Source organism: Lissotriton helveticus, chromosome 4_1, assembly GCF_964261635.1.
Source record: "Lissotriton helveticus chromosome 4_1, aLisHel1.1, whole genome shotgun sequence".
Lineage (NCBI taxonomy): Eukaryota > Metazoa > Chordata > Amphibia > Caudata > Salamandridae > Lissotriton > Lissotriton helveticus.
The window spans coordinates 1,457,743,486-1,457,760,844 of NC_136063.1; the positions used below are offsets into that span (position 1 = coordinate 1,457,743,486).

The 17,359-nt window shown below is 45.4% G+C and overlaps 1 protein-coding gene across 3 annotated transcripts in view; it reads left to right on the forward strand.

Moving 5' to 3' along the window:
- PRP4K (pre-mRNA processing factor kinase PRP4K) overlaps positions 1 to 17,359 on the forward strand; it is a 483,201-nt gene that overhangs the window by 149,329 nt on the left and 316,513 nt on the right. For all 3 annotated transcript variants that reach the window (XR_013610604.1, XR_013610605.1, XM_078688044.1), the window contains exon 4: positions 9,862 to 10,017. Coding sequence is in view for 1 of the 3 variants with exons in the window: in XM_078688044.1 (XP_078544170.1) it covers positions 9,862 to 10,017 (156 nt within the window). In the remaining 2 variants the exon portion in view is untranslated. The remainder of the gene's footprint in view (positions 1 to 9,861; positions 10,018 to 17,359) is intronic.

Consider the following 17,359-nt stretch of genomic DNA (forward strand, 5'->3'; position numbering starts at 1 on the left):
TGCTTTGGGAACAAGTAGTTCTTTTACAAAAGGAACTACCAAAGACTCACGTGATACATACACTGAGTCATCAACGTGATGGCGTTCACGTTGCAGGGAATTCATTGGCTGATGAGGCCGCGAAGGCAGCTGTGCAAACGGCTTCCGTAGCTGCCATCACTCGGTCAAAAACAAAAATAGACAGCGATATATTACAAGCTGTCAGCGCTACAGTAAAAGATGCGATAGAAACACTCCCGAAAGGCTTTCCAGTGAAGTACTCATACATAACTGATGCAAATAACGTTCCATTTGCTCGAATCCCTGGAGTGGGGGATAGAGTAATTCCAAACATGGAACATAGGTTAGGACTCATCATAGCGGCACACGAAGGACTTGCTTCTGTACATGCTGGCGTCTCAGCCACAGTATCGTTATTAAAACAGAGATACTGGTGGCCACAAATGAGAAGACAAACCAGGAACTATGTTCTAGAATGTGAAATATGTCAAAAAATGAAAGTATCAACAGTGAGACGACCAGCACAGACGCCCCTTCTAATCTCGGATAAACCATTAGCCTGTGTTTACCTGGACCACTGTGGTCCCTTACAAAGGGATGGTAACTATAAATATATCTTGGTCGCAGTGGATTCATGCACGAGATTCATATGGATGTGGCCCCAGCGAACGGCTGACGCCAGAACTGTTATAAAAGATTTGCGAGTCTTTATCGGCACATACGCAATTGGCATGCTGCATTCGGACCAGGGTCCTGCTTTTAGCTCTAGAGCTTATAAGGAGGCCATGGTCAGCATGGGCGTTACATTGCGGTATTCTTGTCCATTTCATCCCGAGGGAAACGGAATTGTTGAAAGAAAAAAAACGTGACATAAAGCAATCTATAACAGCAAAGGTATTAGGTTCGGGAGCTGGGTGGGTCAAACATCTAATAAGTGTCCAACGTAGTCTAAACAACTTGCCAAGAAATTCTCTGAGGGGATTCAGTCCGTACGAATTACTGTTTGGAACTAGGATGCTAGTGTTTGATCTTGACAGTCAGACTTCAGTGGTAAAAGAAAAAAGCTTTGATATCAAAGATCGTTTGACTATTTTACAGGACTTAAACGAAACAAGAAAAGACCTGAGCAACATAAATTTGAAACAGCAGCCAACAACCACTGAAGAACCACCACCTGTCCCAGCAAGACCTGTCTGGATTCCAAAAGTCGGGGATCTAGTCAGAGAAAAGATCGCGGTAAAGAAGGAATTTGGGCCTTCTTACAGAAAAGCAGTTCCTGTCTTGTCCATCAACGGGACAAGATCAGTTGTACTACCGCCGCTTGCTGGTAAAAAGGAGAACCGAGTTGTATCCATCGACCTGGTAAAACCACAATCATGTGGCCGATAACAAACAGTAGGCCAAGTGGACTCCCGATAAGTAGTAGAACACCAAGGTTTGCTACAAGTACAGAGGTGCTAACTAAAAGGCTAATCACATTTGAAACGCCTACAGAACAACGACAAGGACTATGCAACAATGCAATGGAACTCACACCTCTGAAAACCCAATTAAAAACATTTAGTAGAGACACACCAACCTACAATGAAGTAACAAATGAATATGCTGAAGCTGCAAGAAACAGTAATCCTGAAGCAATTGGAATAATAGACAGAACGGCATCCGGCTACTTCATCAACTTTGAAGATTCTTCTGAAGATCTAAGTGAATCAAAGACACAGCCATCAACAAAAACGTTTAAAGATAAAGCTAAGGAACTTTTGAAACAGCTGAAAGAAACCTATCTGATTTCTCCGTGGATTGAATTTTGGGTGTCATTTGGTGTATTTATCCTGATACTTTGGCTCATCATGATACTATGTTTGGGACGCTTCATTGAGGGAAAATATGCTAAAATGGACACAGCAAGCCAGAAAATCAACTTGATCCTCAAGCCACACACGTCTTCACACGTCAAGAAAAGAGAACTTTCTTCAGTCAATTTCACAGCCAATCCTATACCGGGTGGGGTAGCATGGGACAATACTGACTATGAAATTTATGGTCCGGTAGAAATCCTCAAATATCCACACCAAATCAAGATCTCGTTGAGTGACTTTGTAAAACCAAACTCATTTGCTGATGATTGGGACTTTGAAAGTATTAATAACATGATGTCTGATTTAGTGATGTCTGCTAAATTTACCAAACATGATTATTTGCAGGGTTCGTCTAATTATGATAGTATGTACTGCTACAACCACTATGGTAACCATTTTTTACATAAATCAGCACAACCTAGAAATGTTTTAAATTATAATCAATGGGAACATTGTGCAACCCCTCCAAAAGGAAGCTCAAGAACCTTTTATGACAAATATTCATACTTTTCAGGGTTCAATACAAGTAATGCTGAAACATTTTATTTCAAATTGTCAAATAAGACAGGAACAAAAACCATGCTTACAAACACAAAATTGATATATTCTGACTCATTTTTTGAACAAATGAATACATTTGGTTTTGATTATTGGGACAAAAATGTTGAAGTAAAAAGTGTTTGGGGTACAAAAGAATGGCAAGTACAAGGTATAGAATCATTGTTTAGAGCCTGCATGATCCCAGAACAAATTATATTCTTGAATGAAACTATTCAACAAACTACCTGTCTTGGATTAGCCAAAATCAAAGACTTAAATAAACCGTCTATTCCAAAACCAACAATGAACAGCAATAACTCTGCAGATGAAGAGATAGACGTAAACTATGTATTAAACCAAAACAGAACAAATCCTGATTGGAAACAATGGTTGATCTGGCCAACAGATACTAATAACTGTCAAGACAGATTCCTGAACAAAACACAGGGGTTCAAATTGACCAGGCCAGACCCTAGATATTCCCAAAGACAACACCCAGGGATAATCACCACCTACAGTGTGGGCAAACTCTGCCTTCAATGGCTAAAAACTTCCACACTGACAGAAATTAAGCAACACCTAACTTTACTGATGGTGCTGACTTGCGTGATTTCATTATGGGACCACGCAAACAGCGTCAAAAACGCTTCATAGCAGCCTCTATATATGCAGCTTACAACGAGGCCTGGAAGATAACTCAAATTGAGACAGCAGAAAGTATACGGGAAATTGACCGTATTAATTTGGAAAAATCACTTTCTGTAGTGGACAATGGGTTAATGACTCTGTCCTCCAGAATCTTTTCATTGGACAGCATTGTGTCATCAGCAATCGACATAATATCGCAAGACTTACTGTTGTTACAACACGGTCAGTCTCAATTGCGTTCTATTGTACAGCTTGGCTGGACATTACAAAATCTGCGTTCAGGCTATGTGCCTTGGCGTTTAATCAACACAACGTCACTATTCACTATCTTTAACCTTACTGATAAACAGATCAGTATGGCACAAAAGGGTGCTGATTATACAATCCTGAGCATTGAGAAACTCGAGAGATTACCATTGACAATGTCAGAACGACCTGTCATTGAATGGATAATACATGGGATAATTAATATTCCGATATCTACTTTCAGGTTTCAATACTGCCAAAAATATATACAGGCTGGCATGTACGAAAAATTGGGAAAAGGGTACATTAAGACAACATGGAACTTGCCCTATTCACATGCATGTGTCAGTAATAAAGGACAGAAAGTGTTTCTTAGTGGCAATAATTGTGCGATGTCACTAAGCGGTACACTTCTGTGTAATGGAATTAGTTTGCATGGAGCCTGTGAAGGGAACTCAAATAACCTTTCATGTCACCAGCTAGGCACACCTGCAACAGAGATAGAACCATTCTTTAAAAGACTCTATAACGGGAGTTACATTCTAATTGTGGATCGCAGATGTTGTAGTCTACTGCCCGGGGTTCCTTATCTCGTTAGTACGACTGCGAAGGTCATGTGCTGTGGACGCTTATTGTTCCCCAGCTCATTTCCAGACAGGGAGGCAAGGGCATGGCCTCACTTGAAAATTACTTCTATTCGAGTTGATACTTTAAGCAGAATGAAAACAGTGCTTCTTCAGACGCCGACCAGGCTCACGTCATCAAAAGAAACGTATGATCTCCTAGTCACAAGGACGACTGCAGAGATTCACTCATTGTTATCAACTAATTCCCCCATACATTTCGCAGAAATCCTGAATGAAATCTTAAATATTTCTGATACCATTGGAGTCTCAAATGTATTTAAGACAGTATTTTCGATGGCATTAACACCATTCAAAGCCATACTGGGTATTTTTCCAGACTTCGTCCATTCGATTTTTGGAGGAGTTCCCCTCATTTTGGGACTAATTGCAGGAATCCTATTCTTAGTCCTTATATTTCGTTATGGCAAACCATGTCACAGACAAAACACCTGCGACAAGGGAAGAAACAATCCGAGCCATTGGATACCGGGACCGGATATCAAAAATCCTGGGACTAACCCGGCTTAGAGACCTGAACATGACTTGGTTTCTTTCATTTCGGTCGATATGGCAAAGATGTGTTTTACCTGTATTAAGGTGCATGCTGTGCGGAGAAGAATGCGTGTTGGACACCTGTCTGACGCTACAATCGGATGCGCCAATGGATGCAGAAACATTGTTGGGTCCGGTAAAGGCTCATGCATTGTGCTGCCCTCAACGGCTGCCAATCCTGATGACGGCATTCGTGGAAACTTCACCACTACGATTAAGGGGTAGTGAAGATCAAGATGAAAGCAGCATCGATCAGGTACAACCTTCTGTCAGCAATACTAATCAAAACGTCAATGGAGACAATCATGCACATGAATGCATGGTTACATCCTTTTCCGAATTAGTGGAACTATCACAGGAAGCTGTTGACAGCTTTTTCAGCAGTCTCAACGATATGATGTTCTCACCAGAGCAGAAATAATGACTCTTGAACAAGCTAGCATACGGCGTTCCCGACACCTTGAATTTGGCCTTCAACTTTAATAATAAAGTAGCAAGATCGACTTTTTCTCCAGTTCACGGACAGCAATTTTTTAGCAGCCCCAAAATATTTTTGTTAAATTTTACGGGACACTTTCCTTCTGCTTAAAGTAAGAACTATTCTTAGAGAACTAATTTCTATTTTTAGAAACTTCATAGACATTAGCTGCCCGCTGGTATGTTTATAAATATTTTTGAACTGTGATGAAGTGGTCTCGAACTTTTCTTCTGTATTAAGAGCCATTTCATGTGTAATTCTAATATTCAATTACTAATAATGTATACATATGCGTGATTATTTTAGCATTATTCTACTGCTTGAGTGCATATAGTACATATGACTATTTTTTCCCCCGTATGTTACATAATTTCAAAATGCATTGTGTGTATTTTGGGGTGGTAAGGTATACACGATACTCTACAGTATGTTTTACTATGCCTAGATTCGTAAATATGGCCATAGTTAGCGTGGAGTGGGTGTGATGTATTCCTATAGGTTCTGTATCGATCCCCCTATTCCTGACCCTTATTCTGGTTAACGAGTTAACTAGCAGCCATCCCATGATGCAGAAACCGTTATCTGATTACGCCAGACCACGGCACAGGAGCGCGTTATCTGATTAGGTCATAACGCTTGCCATCTAATTAGGCAAGCAATATTCCTCCAGCCCCTGATAAGGCATACGGAGTTCTCAAACAAATCAAACCTATGACAACCTGGGAAAAACCCTGCGGCCATTGTTTTGATTTCACCGAGAACTTCAGTAAAAGAATGCGCTAACGACCAGCTCGTATGACATCCTTATTGACGTATCTATGTCCATCCTTACGTCAATCTCTGCACCTTACAGGTATAAATATTACCGATATTGCCTTAAGCAAACACACGCGGTGGTGACGAGATCGGAGCAGCGAGACTTCCCGAAGCCCAGCAGAGAGCGAAGCCCACTAGCTGCCCCGCCTTCCTGACGCGCTGAGAACGAGACGCTGCCTTTCTCCTGCCGAGAAATCCAGCTCCGGCGCTTTCCGAGCAGCCCTCGCAGGCAGCTTGGAATATCGAGACCTCAGACGAGAGATACTATCCCTCAACCATCCTAGACCTCAGGTACGGAACTGAATAAACCCCTTGCAGAGAATTCTTGAATCAGTCACTTGGCAAAACAAACTTAACTTAAACTACTACTTTCTATCCCCGCCCACGTATTAGGCTTAGGTCAGGTACACCGGGGTAGGCGTGGTTAGAAGCACCAGTTGAGTACGATTAGTCAAATGTTTATATGTATGTATCTATTTTATCCATTTTAAACCATCATATGGCTTAGAAACCATATAAATGTTTTTACAGTATTATTTTATACTTCTGCTTTTATTGTATGCACTTTACTTAACCATAAGTATTGCAATAATATCGATTCATTTCTCTTGTACGAGAAAAGAGACTGATCAATAAATAACATCTTTTATTGAACACGCCCGTCTCTTCCTTTTCTCTACAATCTGGTGAAACTAAGAATGCACGTACTGACTGAGTAAAATAAGTTGTCTTTTGTTTTCACACGACTCTAGAGATACACTCTTGATTAGGGGAGAGCAAAGTTGTCATGTTCTATGGTTGTCAGAAACTAAATCCCTTCTTGTCTCTCCAGGGAGGTTCAACTCCTCCTTGTCTATTCGAGAAAGTTTCTAGTGAACTCTGAGCTAGCTGGCAAACCCAAATGTTTAAGTCTAATATCGACAGTAGAAGACCTAGTTAACGTCTGGTCTAGGTCTATACTATTGGAGGTATTATTCCAATGCGCAGAGCCTATTGGGATAATAGGAACTACACTACAGAGCTGGGACCCGATACGGGGTATTTTGCAGTACATATAGAAATTTCGGCAGCGCCACCATTTTAATGAGAGCTGCACGCCCTAGGAGGATGAGGGGCAGTGTTTGCCAATTCTAAACATCCCGCTTAAGCCGCTGTAGCGGCTGCATTACATTTTGATCAATAAATTGCACCTGGTGGGGCGTGATGAAAATTCCTAGGTATTTAAACCCGTCCGTGACAGTCTGTAATGCACATCCGCTTGGTAAGCGCGGTGGCGAGCCAGTGAGGACATATAGCGGAGACTTGTCCCAATTTATCATATAACCAGACATTCTCCCGTACTTCGCACACATGTCAAGCAGACGATTGATAGACTGCGCTGGGGAACTGAGGTATAGTAGGATGTCGTCTGCGTACAATGATATTCTGTCTTCCCAGCCCATTGCCCATTTAATGCCCTGTATCGTGGGGTCCTGCCTGATCCATGTCGCTAACGGCTCCAAAAATATAGCAAAAAGCAGGGAGTGACAGCGGGCACCCCTGCCGTGTCCCTCTACCTAGTGGGAATTCCCTCGAAAGACAGCCATTTACCACCACCCTGGCAACTGGTAGTTCGTAGAGTAAGCGTACCCATTGACAAAATATGGGGCCAAAGCCCAGATGCTGGAGGGCCGCAAAGAGGAAGGGCCTTTCCACCAAGTCAAATGCCATACGGGCATCTAAGGAGAGTTTGGCCGCGTCCTCAGCTATCATTTCCCTACTCTTCAACACGCCGAACAGCCGCCGCAAGTTGAGTGCCGCATTACGGTGGGGCATGAAGCCCGACTGGTCCGGGTGGATGATGTCTGCTAGGTGGGCCTGGAGTCTCGTGGCCAGGGCTTTTGCCAATAAGCAGGGAGATGGGCCTGTAGGACCCACACTCCTGCGCCGGTTTACCCGGCTTGTGTATTGCTACTATCGTCTTCAGTCTCTGGTCACAAGGGAGAGCCCCGGTTTCAAAGCTTTCTTTATACATGGCTAGGAGGCGTGGCGTCACCTCAGCAGATCCTAGTTTATAGAATTCAATTGGGATTCCTTAATACTCCTTAGCACACGTTTGGTAATAAAATTCTGGCAGTTTACATGTGTTTCCACCATACATCAGTCATACATTCGTAAAGAATTTCAGTTCCTTGTATTCAGGTTTGTCGATGATGTAGTTTTATTTCTGGAGACGTCACAGCCGACACGTGTTTCGTCGTTGAGGGAATGTAACCCACGACTTTCTCAAGGCTATTCTCCAAACTGTCGTTATTTATTTGTTGAGGTGATAATTCCAACCCTCAATGGGGTTCTGCTTGGGGACTTTATTTCTGGTTAGTACATTCGTTGTAACCGGAGTATCGGTTGGAGTTTCAGACAGCTGTTCGCTGTGTATTTCGTGTTCAAAATTCGGTCCCCGCTGCAATCTCTACACTGCACGATAGAGATTGCAGCGGGGATCGAATTTTGAGTGAGATATCTATGGAATATTAAAGGCGGAATAGCAGGGTTAAATCATTCCTGACTCAGTATGATTTTCTTGTCAATGTGGGGCACCCTAAAGGTACATGGGAGACCTGAGCTGTGCAGGCTGACAAGCTTATTTGAAATGATGGCGTCTTTGCAGCTCCACAACCTGGACAAAGTTTGCTTTGTTTTATTGCCCACAAGGGCTGTGGAGTTACTGGAGAGTCTTGGTTCCTCAAGTCCACTTCAGTGCAGATTCTTCAGTCAGCTCGGTCTCCATGCAAGGTTTTCCTGAGACAAGGACATCTCTTCTTGCAGGAGGCAATTTAGCTCCTATCTTTGCAGGTCAGATGACCATTCTCAGCAGGTTATCACAAGCCCTCTTCCTAAAACATTAGAAATGTAACCTGGCAATGTGTTCTTTCTTGACTGATGCACAGTGTCTCATGGATGTCTAAATGATGTACAGCGGACTGGGCCGAGACATCCAGCTCTTTTACACAAAGGATAGCCTACAAACCACCAAATTTTTGGGATTTTTTGTTCTAGTTTTATATATCGCAAACTCAACTTGAAGGTATTAGAGCGCTTTACATGAGCACCAGTTACATTACAAACGGACACATTCGTGATTTGCCCAGATTCACAGGATGTTGAGCCCTTGTGGGCCCCTACACACTGAGTCCCAGCCACTGTTCTCTTTGTTACAATGAGCAAGCAAGGGATATCCAAGGGGGCCCTATTATAGGATACTCGATGGATCTTTATAGAGTAGGGTCAGTAGACCGTTTTCTCACAATGGTACAGACAGAAAGACTTATTCCTCCGAACTCTGAACCCTCTACCTCTACCAGCACCAGCCTCCTCTAGGCCACGATGGAGGGGTAATGGCCATGGCCACTAATGTTGAGGGTTTTTTATGAGTAACTATTCAGCCGCAGAGTAAGACCCGGGGAAGCCTACAAGTGTAGTAACAGAATGGCTGATTCACTTGAAGAAACACCCCTGGTAGACCAGAATAAGCCCACAAGAAAAGATACCATAGCTTTTCCAAGGCATACAAGAGGACTTGGAGTGTACATGTGTAAATATAACATTCAACACTAAACAGGGGAGAGCACTTTTTCATGTAGAACATGTCCAGTTCAGTGGACTCTAGCAATGAACAGTCCACTCATAGGCCAAAAATTCTTAAACGCGCACAGGCTCTGTTTTTGATGTCAAATGAGAAGTGCGCGGTGTGCCTTTAGTGGGTCAGCATGGTTTTAGAGCTCAGTTGGGGAAATAAAATACAATACAGTGCTGTCCGAAAACATAAAAGTCAAGGCAACCAGTTTTCCCAAGCCGCCCATAGGACCTGTGTTCAGTGGCTCTATTGTCTTTATCAGGATTACTGGAACATTACTGGTTTACCATCTATAATCAGACGACTAGTTACCCAAATCGGCATCGCTTATCCATATTGTAGCTTTGTAATTATTAGCTCTGGCTCATTAAATGATATATTTTTTCAAAGTATATTTTTTGTCCAATTATTGTATTTATGTCTCCAGTTGATCGTTTCAAAATGTATTTTAAATATATAACCCATTTCTATCTTTGTCGCCAGGGACAGACTTCGGAGAAGTAGATCTCGGTTAAGGCGAAGGTCGAGGTCACGAGGTGGCCGTGGACGCCGGCGTAGTAGAGGAAGAGACAAAGAGGATAAATTCAAAGGAAGTCTTTCCGAAGGGATGAAGTTTGAGCAGGAGTCTTCTGATGACAAGTAAGCAGAAGTGTGTCCTATTTGTGCTCTGAAATGAGTATCTGTCTGTTGCATGTAATTCTTCTGTGCAGCAGCATGTGTGTGATAACATTGCTTCATTGCTTTTAAGAAAGGACCAAATGGCTTCTAAAACATTGTTTTATGACTCCTAATTCAATCGATTTGATGGTAACTAAGTCTGTCACATGTTTGCAGGATTGTGGTCTATTTAGAACTTGAAATAAACTATTTACTCTTGCATTGCTTTTCCCTTACCTGTAGGAAAGTACCCTTTTTAGGTCTCGGCTAAGCGCGCGGAAGCGCTTTCTCGCCGAAGACCTTTTGTCGGGGTGTCTGCTTTCCAGGAGACAATCCTGGCCGCGCGTTTCTCCTTTGAGGCGATTCGAAACTGGCACGCGCACGCGAACACGCTCACTGTGGCCAGCTGCTGTTGCGCATTCACACAGACACACACACACACACGAGCGCCCATGCACGCATGCACATACATACAGAGACCCACACACACGCGTGCACACACACACAAGTGCACCGAGGCCCCCCCCCCGCCACCGTCGCACACATACATACACACACAAGCATACACACACGAGTGCACCAAGTCCCCCCCAGCCCTTTTGAACTTACCGGGCCAATCTCGGGGGACTCCGCTCTCAGCACGCGGCGCGCAACCTCCTGCTGGCGGCCCCGGGGCTTCCACCGCTCACAGGAGCCCCGGGCCGCGAGACGAATTGACTCTGCCTGCCTTCTCTTCCGGTCCGGACGCGGCCCCGCCCCCGTCACAGCCGACCTTGCCTGACTTCCGGTGCGGCTGCGGCGGGATTCCGGGGGCATTTTCTGCACAAACCTTGTTTGTCCTGACAACATTGTTTTTACTGTCGCCACCTCAATATTTTGACCCTTGTTATTATCATTGTTTGAAAGGTGTGCTCAAAAGGGTGAACTCAGTGTGCAAAATACACAATGTAGATTAAAAAACAGCGTTTCCGTTTTAGGCTCACTGCTGTGATTTCCCAAATCTGTTTCTAATATTTTCATCGTCAGTCTCTGCGCTTCACCACTTGGCAATTTCCTTTAGTGGTCCCAGCTCCACAGGTACATGTGTGTGTGTATGTGTATATATATATATCGATAAGATGTGTGTGTGTGTGTGTGTGTATATATATCGATAAGAGTAGTGTGTGTGTATCTGGGTAAGAGTAGTGTGTGTGTGTGTGTGTATATATATCGATAAGATTAATCCACGGTGAACATTAGTTAGGAGATTTCAGTAGGGCTGTCAAAATTGCTGGATGTAGTGATCTAGAGTATTGAAAGCACGAAGGTCTTTAAGTGTTGGGGTAGTCCAAAATCAAGTCCAGAGTCACTGCTAAATTTGGGTAAGAAACAGCTACTGCAAGTGTTTTTGATCATGTATTTTTTTTTTTTGCAGCCAAGTTACTTATGAGGTTACGTGATTGGAGCAATTGACTGTGCTTCTACCACAGGGCTATTGATTTAAGAGATGTGTACAATAGCAGGGGTGTGTAATTTAATACAATATCTACTTCTTCATGGGGCAGGTTGCTTCATAAATCTACATCTCATGTTACAAAATCCACTTGTCCCTTTGGTGCCCCCCCACCTTCCCCCGCGCCTGTGCTGCGGGAGTTCAGATTTAACTGAACCTAGTTACTGCCCGTCTCAGCCCTCATATTTACATTTTCCATGGCTTGCGGTGCTCAAGACCCTAACACCGGAAGGATGAGGGCTGGCAGTTGGCCCCGCCGGGATCCTGAAGTGTGACCTGCGGTGACCACAGATGTCAGCAGCGAGCGTCTCTTTCAAGTTGCACTGCTGCAAAGTTTGGATTTATTTGTTCGGTGAAGGCTAGTAAGGTCGGGCTGGAAGGTCACCAGGCCATGTGCAGAGAGAGAGTGTACAGTGCCACGGACCCCCGCCGTTACAGCACAGCGCTGGCCTTGCAGAGCCAAGCGCTGCTCCGTTATAGGGCACCGACTTTTCAGTTGATCCATTGGTCAACCCGAAGTCAGCAGGGCCATAACTCCCAGAATTCACAGATACAAACCCCGGAAGGTCTTGTGCTGGCAGTTGTCCCCGCATGGATCCTGAAGTGTGACCGGCGGACCGTAGATGTCAGCAGCGAGCGCCGAACCGCCGCGCCCTCACGGTGGGCAGGTACAATCAGCTAGAGTGGCTCGGAACTGGGTCCTTCCCAGGCCTGGCCTAGGGCGCAGGAGGCATAAGGGCCGGGCACACGGGGCTCCAAGGGGGGGGGGGAGGCGGCGGGGGAGGGGGTGGAAGAGTGCGGGTGTCTAAGCTCTGCCATTTGGACAGTCGCCGAGTGCTGTTCGGGGCTCCTGCTTCACATGTGTGTGTGGGGGGCTCTGTGTCTGTGTGGCTCTGTGTGTGTGGGTGCAAATGCAATAGGTCTGGCATTTGCGAGAGGTTAAACTATTGGCATTGTAAATGACAATGCCATTTATTTATCTGTTTTCAAAACCAACACCTAAATAAAAATGTTGTCATTTACAATGCCAATAGCTCTAACTTTTGCAAAGGCGAGACCGTTGCATTGTAAATGCTTGTTTGACATGGTCACCCCTACCTTTTTGCCTGGTATTTGATGTGATTTCGACTGGAAGTGCACTGGGTTCCTGCTAACCAGGTTCCCAGTGCCAGGCCTCTTTCCCAAGCCGCAGTTATGCCCCCAATTGGCAATACCTTTAGCACCCCCTGTGAGTCTCTAGTAAAAGTAAATGGTTATCCAGTATTATGGGTGTCTTTCATAGATTCACATGCCTGAATCATTCCCCGTCGTCGAGATGGGAGCCCCGGTAATAGAAAAGTAATGTCCTATAGACATACATAGAGAAAAATAGGCCTAAGGGCCTTGCCTTAGTAGCCTATCTATGTCCTTTTGTGAAAAGGACCAAATTTCCAAAGGTAGCCAATCAGCTACCACCTCCCTCTAGAACCTTCCTGCCAGGAGCCTCAGTCTCTCAGATTTTCTACCGCACGTTGTGCTAGGGAGTCCCCACCTGAGCTCTCCTCAGGTTTCTTCAAATTCTTTACTTTCTTCACAAAAACTTGGATTCTACTTCAAATATGGCTGAACAACAGAAAAGAGGACTATTCAGAGCTTGTTCTTCTTGTGGCAAGAAGAGACTGCACGTCGACGACAAGCATGAGACTTGCCTCTACTGCCTCTACCCTGACCACACAGTAAAGGACTGCAGGGTATGTAGAACATTCTCTACCAAAACCCTTAAGGATAGAGAAGGCAGACTGCTCCTCTGGCTAAACAGACTAAAAACCAGAGATGTTGAGGTGCTCTCCTCGGAGGGCAGTGAAATGGCTTCAGTTTCCTCAAAACTGTCCTTAAAAAGGCCAAGGGAGGCTTCCCCTGGCCATCCAGACGTCCCTCACAAAAAGACTACTTCAAAGTCTTCTGAGGCAAGATCTGATACGTCTGTGAAGGATGCTGCAACCTTCAGAAAGCCATCGCAGTCCTCGTCGTCTACTTCGATGACATTATCTTCAAGAAACACGAACTATGTTTCCACATCGACGACGACGATCTCGACGACGGTGGCATCGTCAGCCTTGACTTCAACGACGACGACCACCCACTCGTCGACGACGGGTAAGCCAATATCGTCGATTGTACTTATTAAAAAACAGCAATCGTTTGTCAAAACTCCGTCGTCATCTCCGTCGACGTTGACAAAACAGAAAACACCGACATCGTCGACGAGAATTCAGTCGACGTCCGCCGCATCGTCGACGAAGACACCGACGACGGTAGGAGCACCGCCGACGACAACTACACCGTCGACGGCTGCTACGACGCCGACGACAAAACTGCCGTCGACGTCCACGACGACGGCGAAGGCACCGTCGACGACCGCATCGACGACGGCGAAGGCACCGTCGACGCCAACTCCGTCGACGGCGAAGGCACCGTCGACGGCTACTCCGTCGACGACCGCCTCGTCGACGACAGCTTCATCGGCGAAGGGACACTCGACGCTTGAAAAGCGATCGACGGCGATACCGTCGACGACCTCGTCGACGACCTCGTCGACGACGACATCATCGACGCCATGGAAAAAAGCGGAGTTAATTCCATCAAAAAAGGTCACCAAACTCCCTATTACGCCCGAATTAACATCACCCAGTAGGGTTCAATCACTGCTTCCTTCTCACATACTTCAAGCTGACGAATCAGATGATGACCACTTCGAACAAGCTACTAGCCCGTCAGATCTCAACGTCAAATGCCAGAGTACTGACGATGACGGAGATGATGTTATATTTACGGAAGAAACTATTCAGGCTCAGGTACATACTCAAGTCACTCCAATGATCGTATTACCGGCCGAGATAGTTCAGGATCTTCAATTCCTGATCACAGACTATAAAAAGAGATTCCCAGAATCGTCAGCGACACCATCACATGGCAATTCTCAAGAATCTTCCACACAGCAAAGATCACCAAGGGCAAGACCAACGCCTTTGGTTATTCCTCAAGATACTGAACAGGTTCACAACATACAATCCTCTGATGATGACGACGAACCTCCTGAGGAAGGTGAGGTTAGAGATGACCTCTCTCAAAACAGAGATGATGAGGATTACGTTGCTCATTCTCCGGCCACACCGGAACCCAGCACATCAGACTCTCCACCAGTGGATATCGGTGGATTCCACAATTTAATAGAGAGAGCGGCCACCAGATTTCACATGGCAATGGAAACAAAAGTAACAGATTGTTTCTTGTATGACTTCAAAGACCCCATAAGAAAGGAGGCACGATCCATTCCCATAATAGAACATATCTGGGAACAGGGGCTACAACTCATGCAAACACCTGCATCTGTTTCAATAGTGGTCCCTAGACTGGACAAAAAATATAGGGCTCCGTCAACGGCAGCCACTTGTTTTAATTCACATCCAAAACCTGATTCGGTCGTCACTCAAGCCGCCCAGAAGAACTCCAGAAACCCATCCTCGCCACTCTCAGCACCACCAGACAAGGAGGGCAGGAAATTGGATGGCATAGGCAAACGCTTCTCCACAACGTCAGCCATGACGGTCAAAGTGGCCAACGCCATTGCTCTGCTGGGCAGATACAATAGGCAACTATGGGAAGATATTGCTCCATATCTCACGCACGTGCCTGATGACTTGAAAAATGAGGTCCAGGCACTCCTTCATGAAGGTCAAATATCGGCATCAGAAATCATAGACTCAGCTGTCGATGTCGCCATGACAGGCTTCAGACAGCTTGCAGGTGCCGCAGTTTTGCGCAGGCAAGGTTGGCTCAAAGCGACGTCCTTCAGACAGGAAGTACAAACCAAAGTTGTAGATATGCCCTATGACGGACAACTACTATTTGGAGCTAAAATAGATGAAGCCTTGCAGACGATAAAGAAAGACACCGATACTGCAAGGGCTCTCGGGACTTTACAATTCAGGAACCAGTCCTTTCGAGGGCACAGAGGACGAGGACAATCCACGTACAGAGGATCTTATCAAGGCAAATCCACATATAATCAAAATCGCTCCCAATATCCACAGCGGCAGCAACAACAAAGTCGTCAGACCCCCTACGGGAGACCGAACTTCAGAGGCAAATCGCAAAAGAAAACGGCTGGCGGAAGACAATGACCAATTCCCGCAGCCAGTCCCCCCACCGTCCGGTCCGCTCAAAATTGGTGGCAAGCTAACACATTTCCTCCAAAATTGGAAAAGGATTACGACGGATCGGTGGGTACTACAATTGATTCAACACGGTCACACCTTGGAATTCAACTCCATCCCACCGTTCACCCCTCCTCACAAACATCATCACAGACACCTTCGTCTGTTACTGCAGGAAATCTCTTCCATGATAAAAAAGGGAGCAATAGAGCGAGTCCCATCAGCTCAAAAGGGAAAGGGATTTTATTCCCGCTTCTTTTTAATCCAACAGAAAAAGAAGAAATGGAGGCCCATTCTAGATCTCAGGGCACTCAATGCCTTCCTGAAAAGCCAATCGTTTCGTATGGTGACTATCCAGGAAATCTTAGGCTCCCTGGAGGAAGGAGACTTTATGACATCTTTGGACCTGCAAGATGCATATTACCATGTCCCAATACACAAACGACACAAAAAATTCCTACGATTCGAAGTAGCAGGTCTCCATTACCAATTTTGTGTCCTCCCATTTGGCCTCAAATCAGCACCTCGCATTTTTACAAAGTGCCTGGCTCCTGTGGCAGCTTACCTGAGACAACAGAATCACCAGGTCTTCCCCTACCTAGACGACTGGCTGGTGAAAGCACCGTCTCTCACGGACGCACAGCTGTCTTCCAACGCCTGTCTCGACATTTTCCGGAACCTGGGTTTGACTCTCAACTTCGAAAAATCTACTTTACAACCCACCAGGATAATAACATTTCTGGGGGCCACTATAAACACCATTTCCTCCAAAGCTTTCCCATCTCTGGAAAGAAAAAACAAACTGATGACTCTAGCTACCGCGATATCTTCAAAACCAACCATCAAAGTAAGGATTTTCAAATCTCTTCTAGGGATGATGTCTTCCTGCATTCTACTCATCCCTCACTGTCGGCTCAGAATGCGCCCCCTTCAGGAGGCCCTGACCAAACAGTGGACCCAATGTACAGATTCCTTCGAGGATCACATAGTCGTCACTCGACAGATATCCGAGACGCTGGGCTGGTGGATGAAGCACAAGAACCTATCCAAAGGTCTCACGTTCTTGTTACCAGAAACTCCACACGTCATAACGACGGACGCTTCTCTCGAAGGCTGGGGTGCAGTCCTTCAAGACTTACAAATCAGCGGCAGATGGTCGGAGCAAGAGAAGGCTCTGCATATCAACCTCCTAGAACTACGTGCAGTCCTTCACTCCCTACAGGCATTCCTCCCTCGCATCAAAAATTCTGCAGTGCTAGTGAGGACAGACAACACGACCACAATGCACTACTTAAACAAGCAGGGAGGGACACGCTCGCTGACGCTGTCTCGCGAATCACAAAAAATTTGGAGCTGGCTACTGCTCAACAACATCACATTAACATCGGAGTATGTCCCAGGAAAAGACAACGTCATAGCAGACGCTCTCAGCAGACAGAGGTCAATGTCCCACGAATGGGAACTGAACCAGCAAGTTCTAGACAACATCTTCTCGGCATGGGGAACACCTCAAATAGACCTCTTTGCCACCAAGGAGAACAAAAAATGCCAAAGCTTCGCAAGTTGGCATCCCCAACAGGGGTCATTAGGAAATGCATTTTCCATCGCATGGCGCAACGTGTTTGCGTACGCGTTT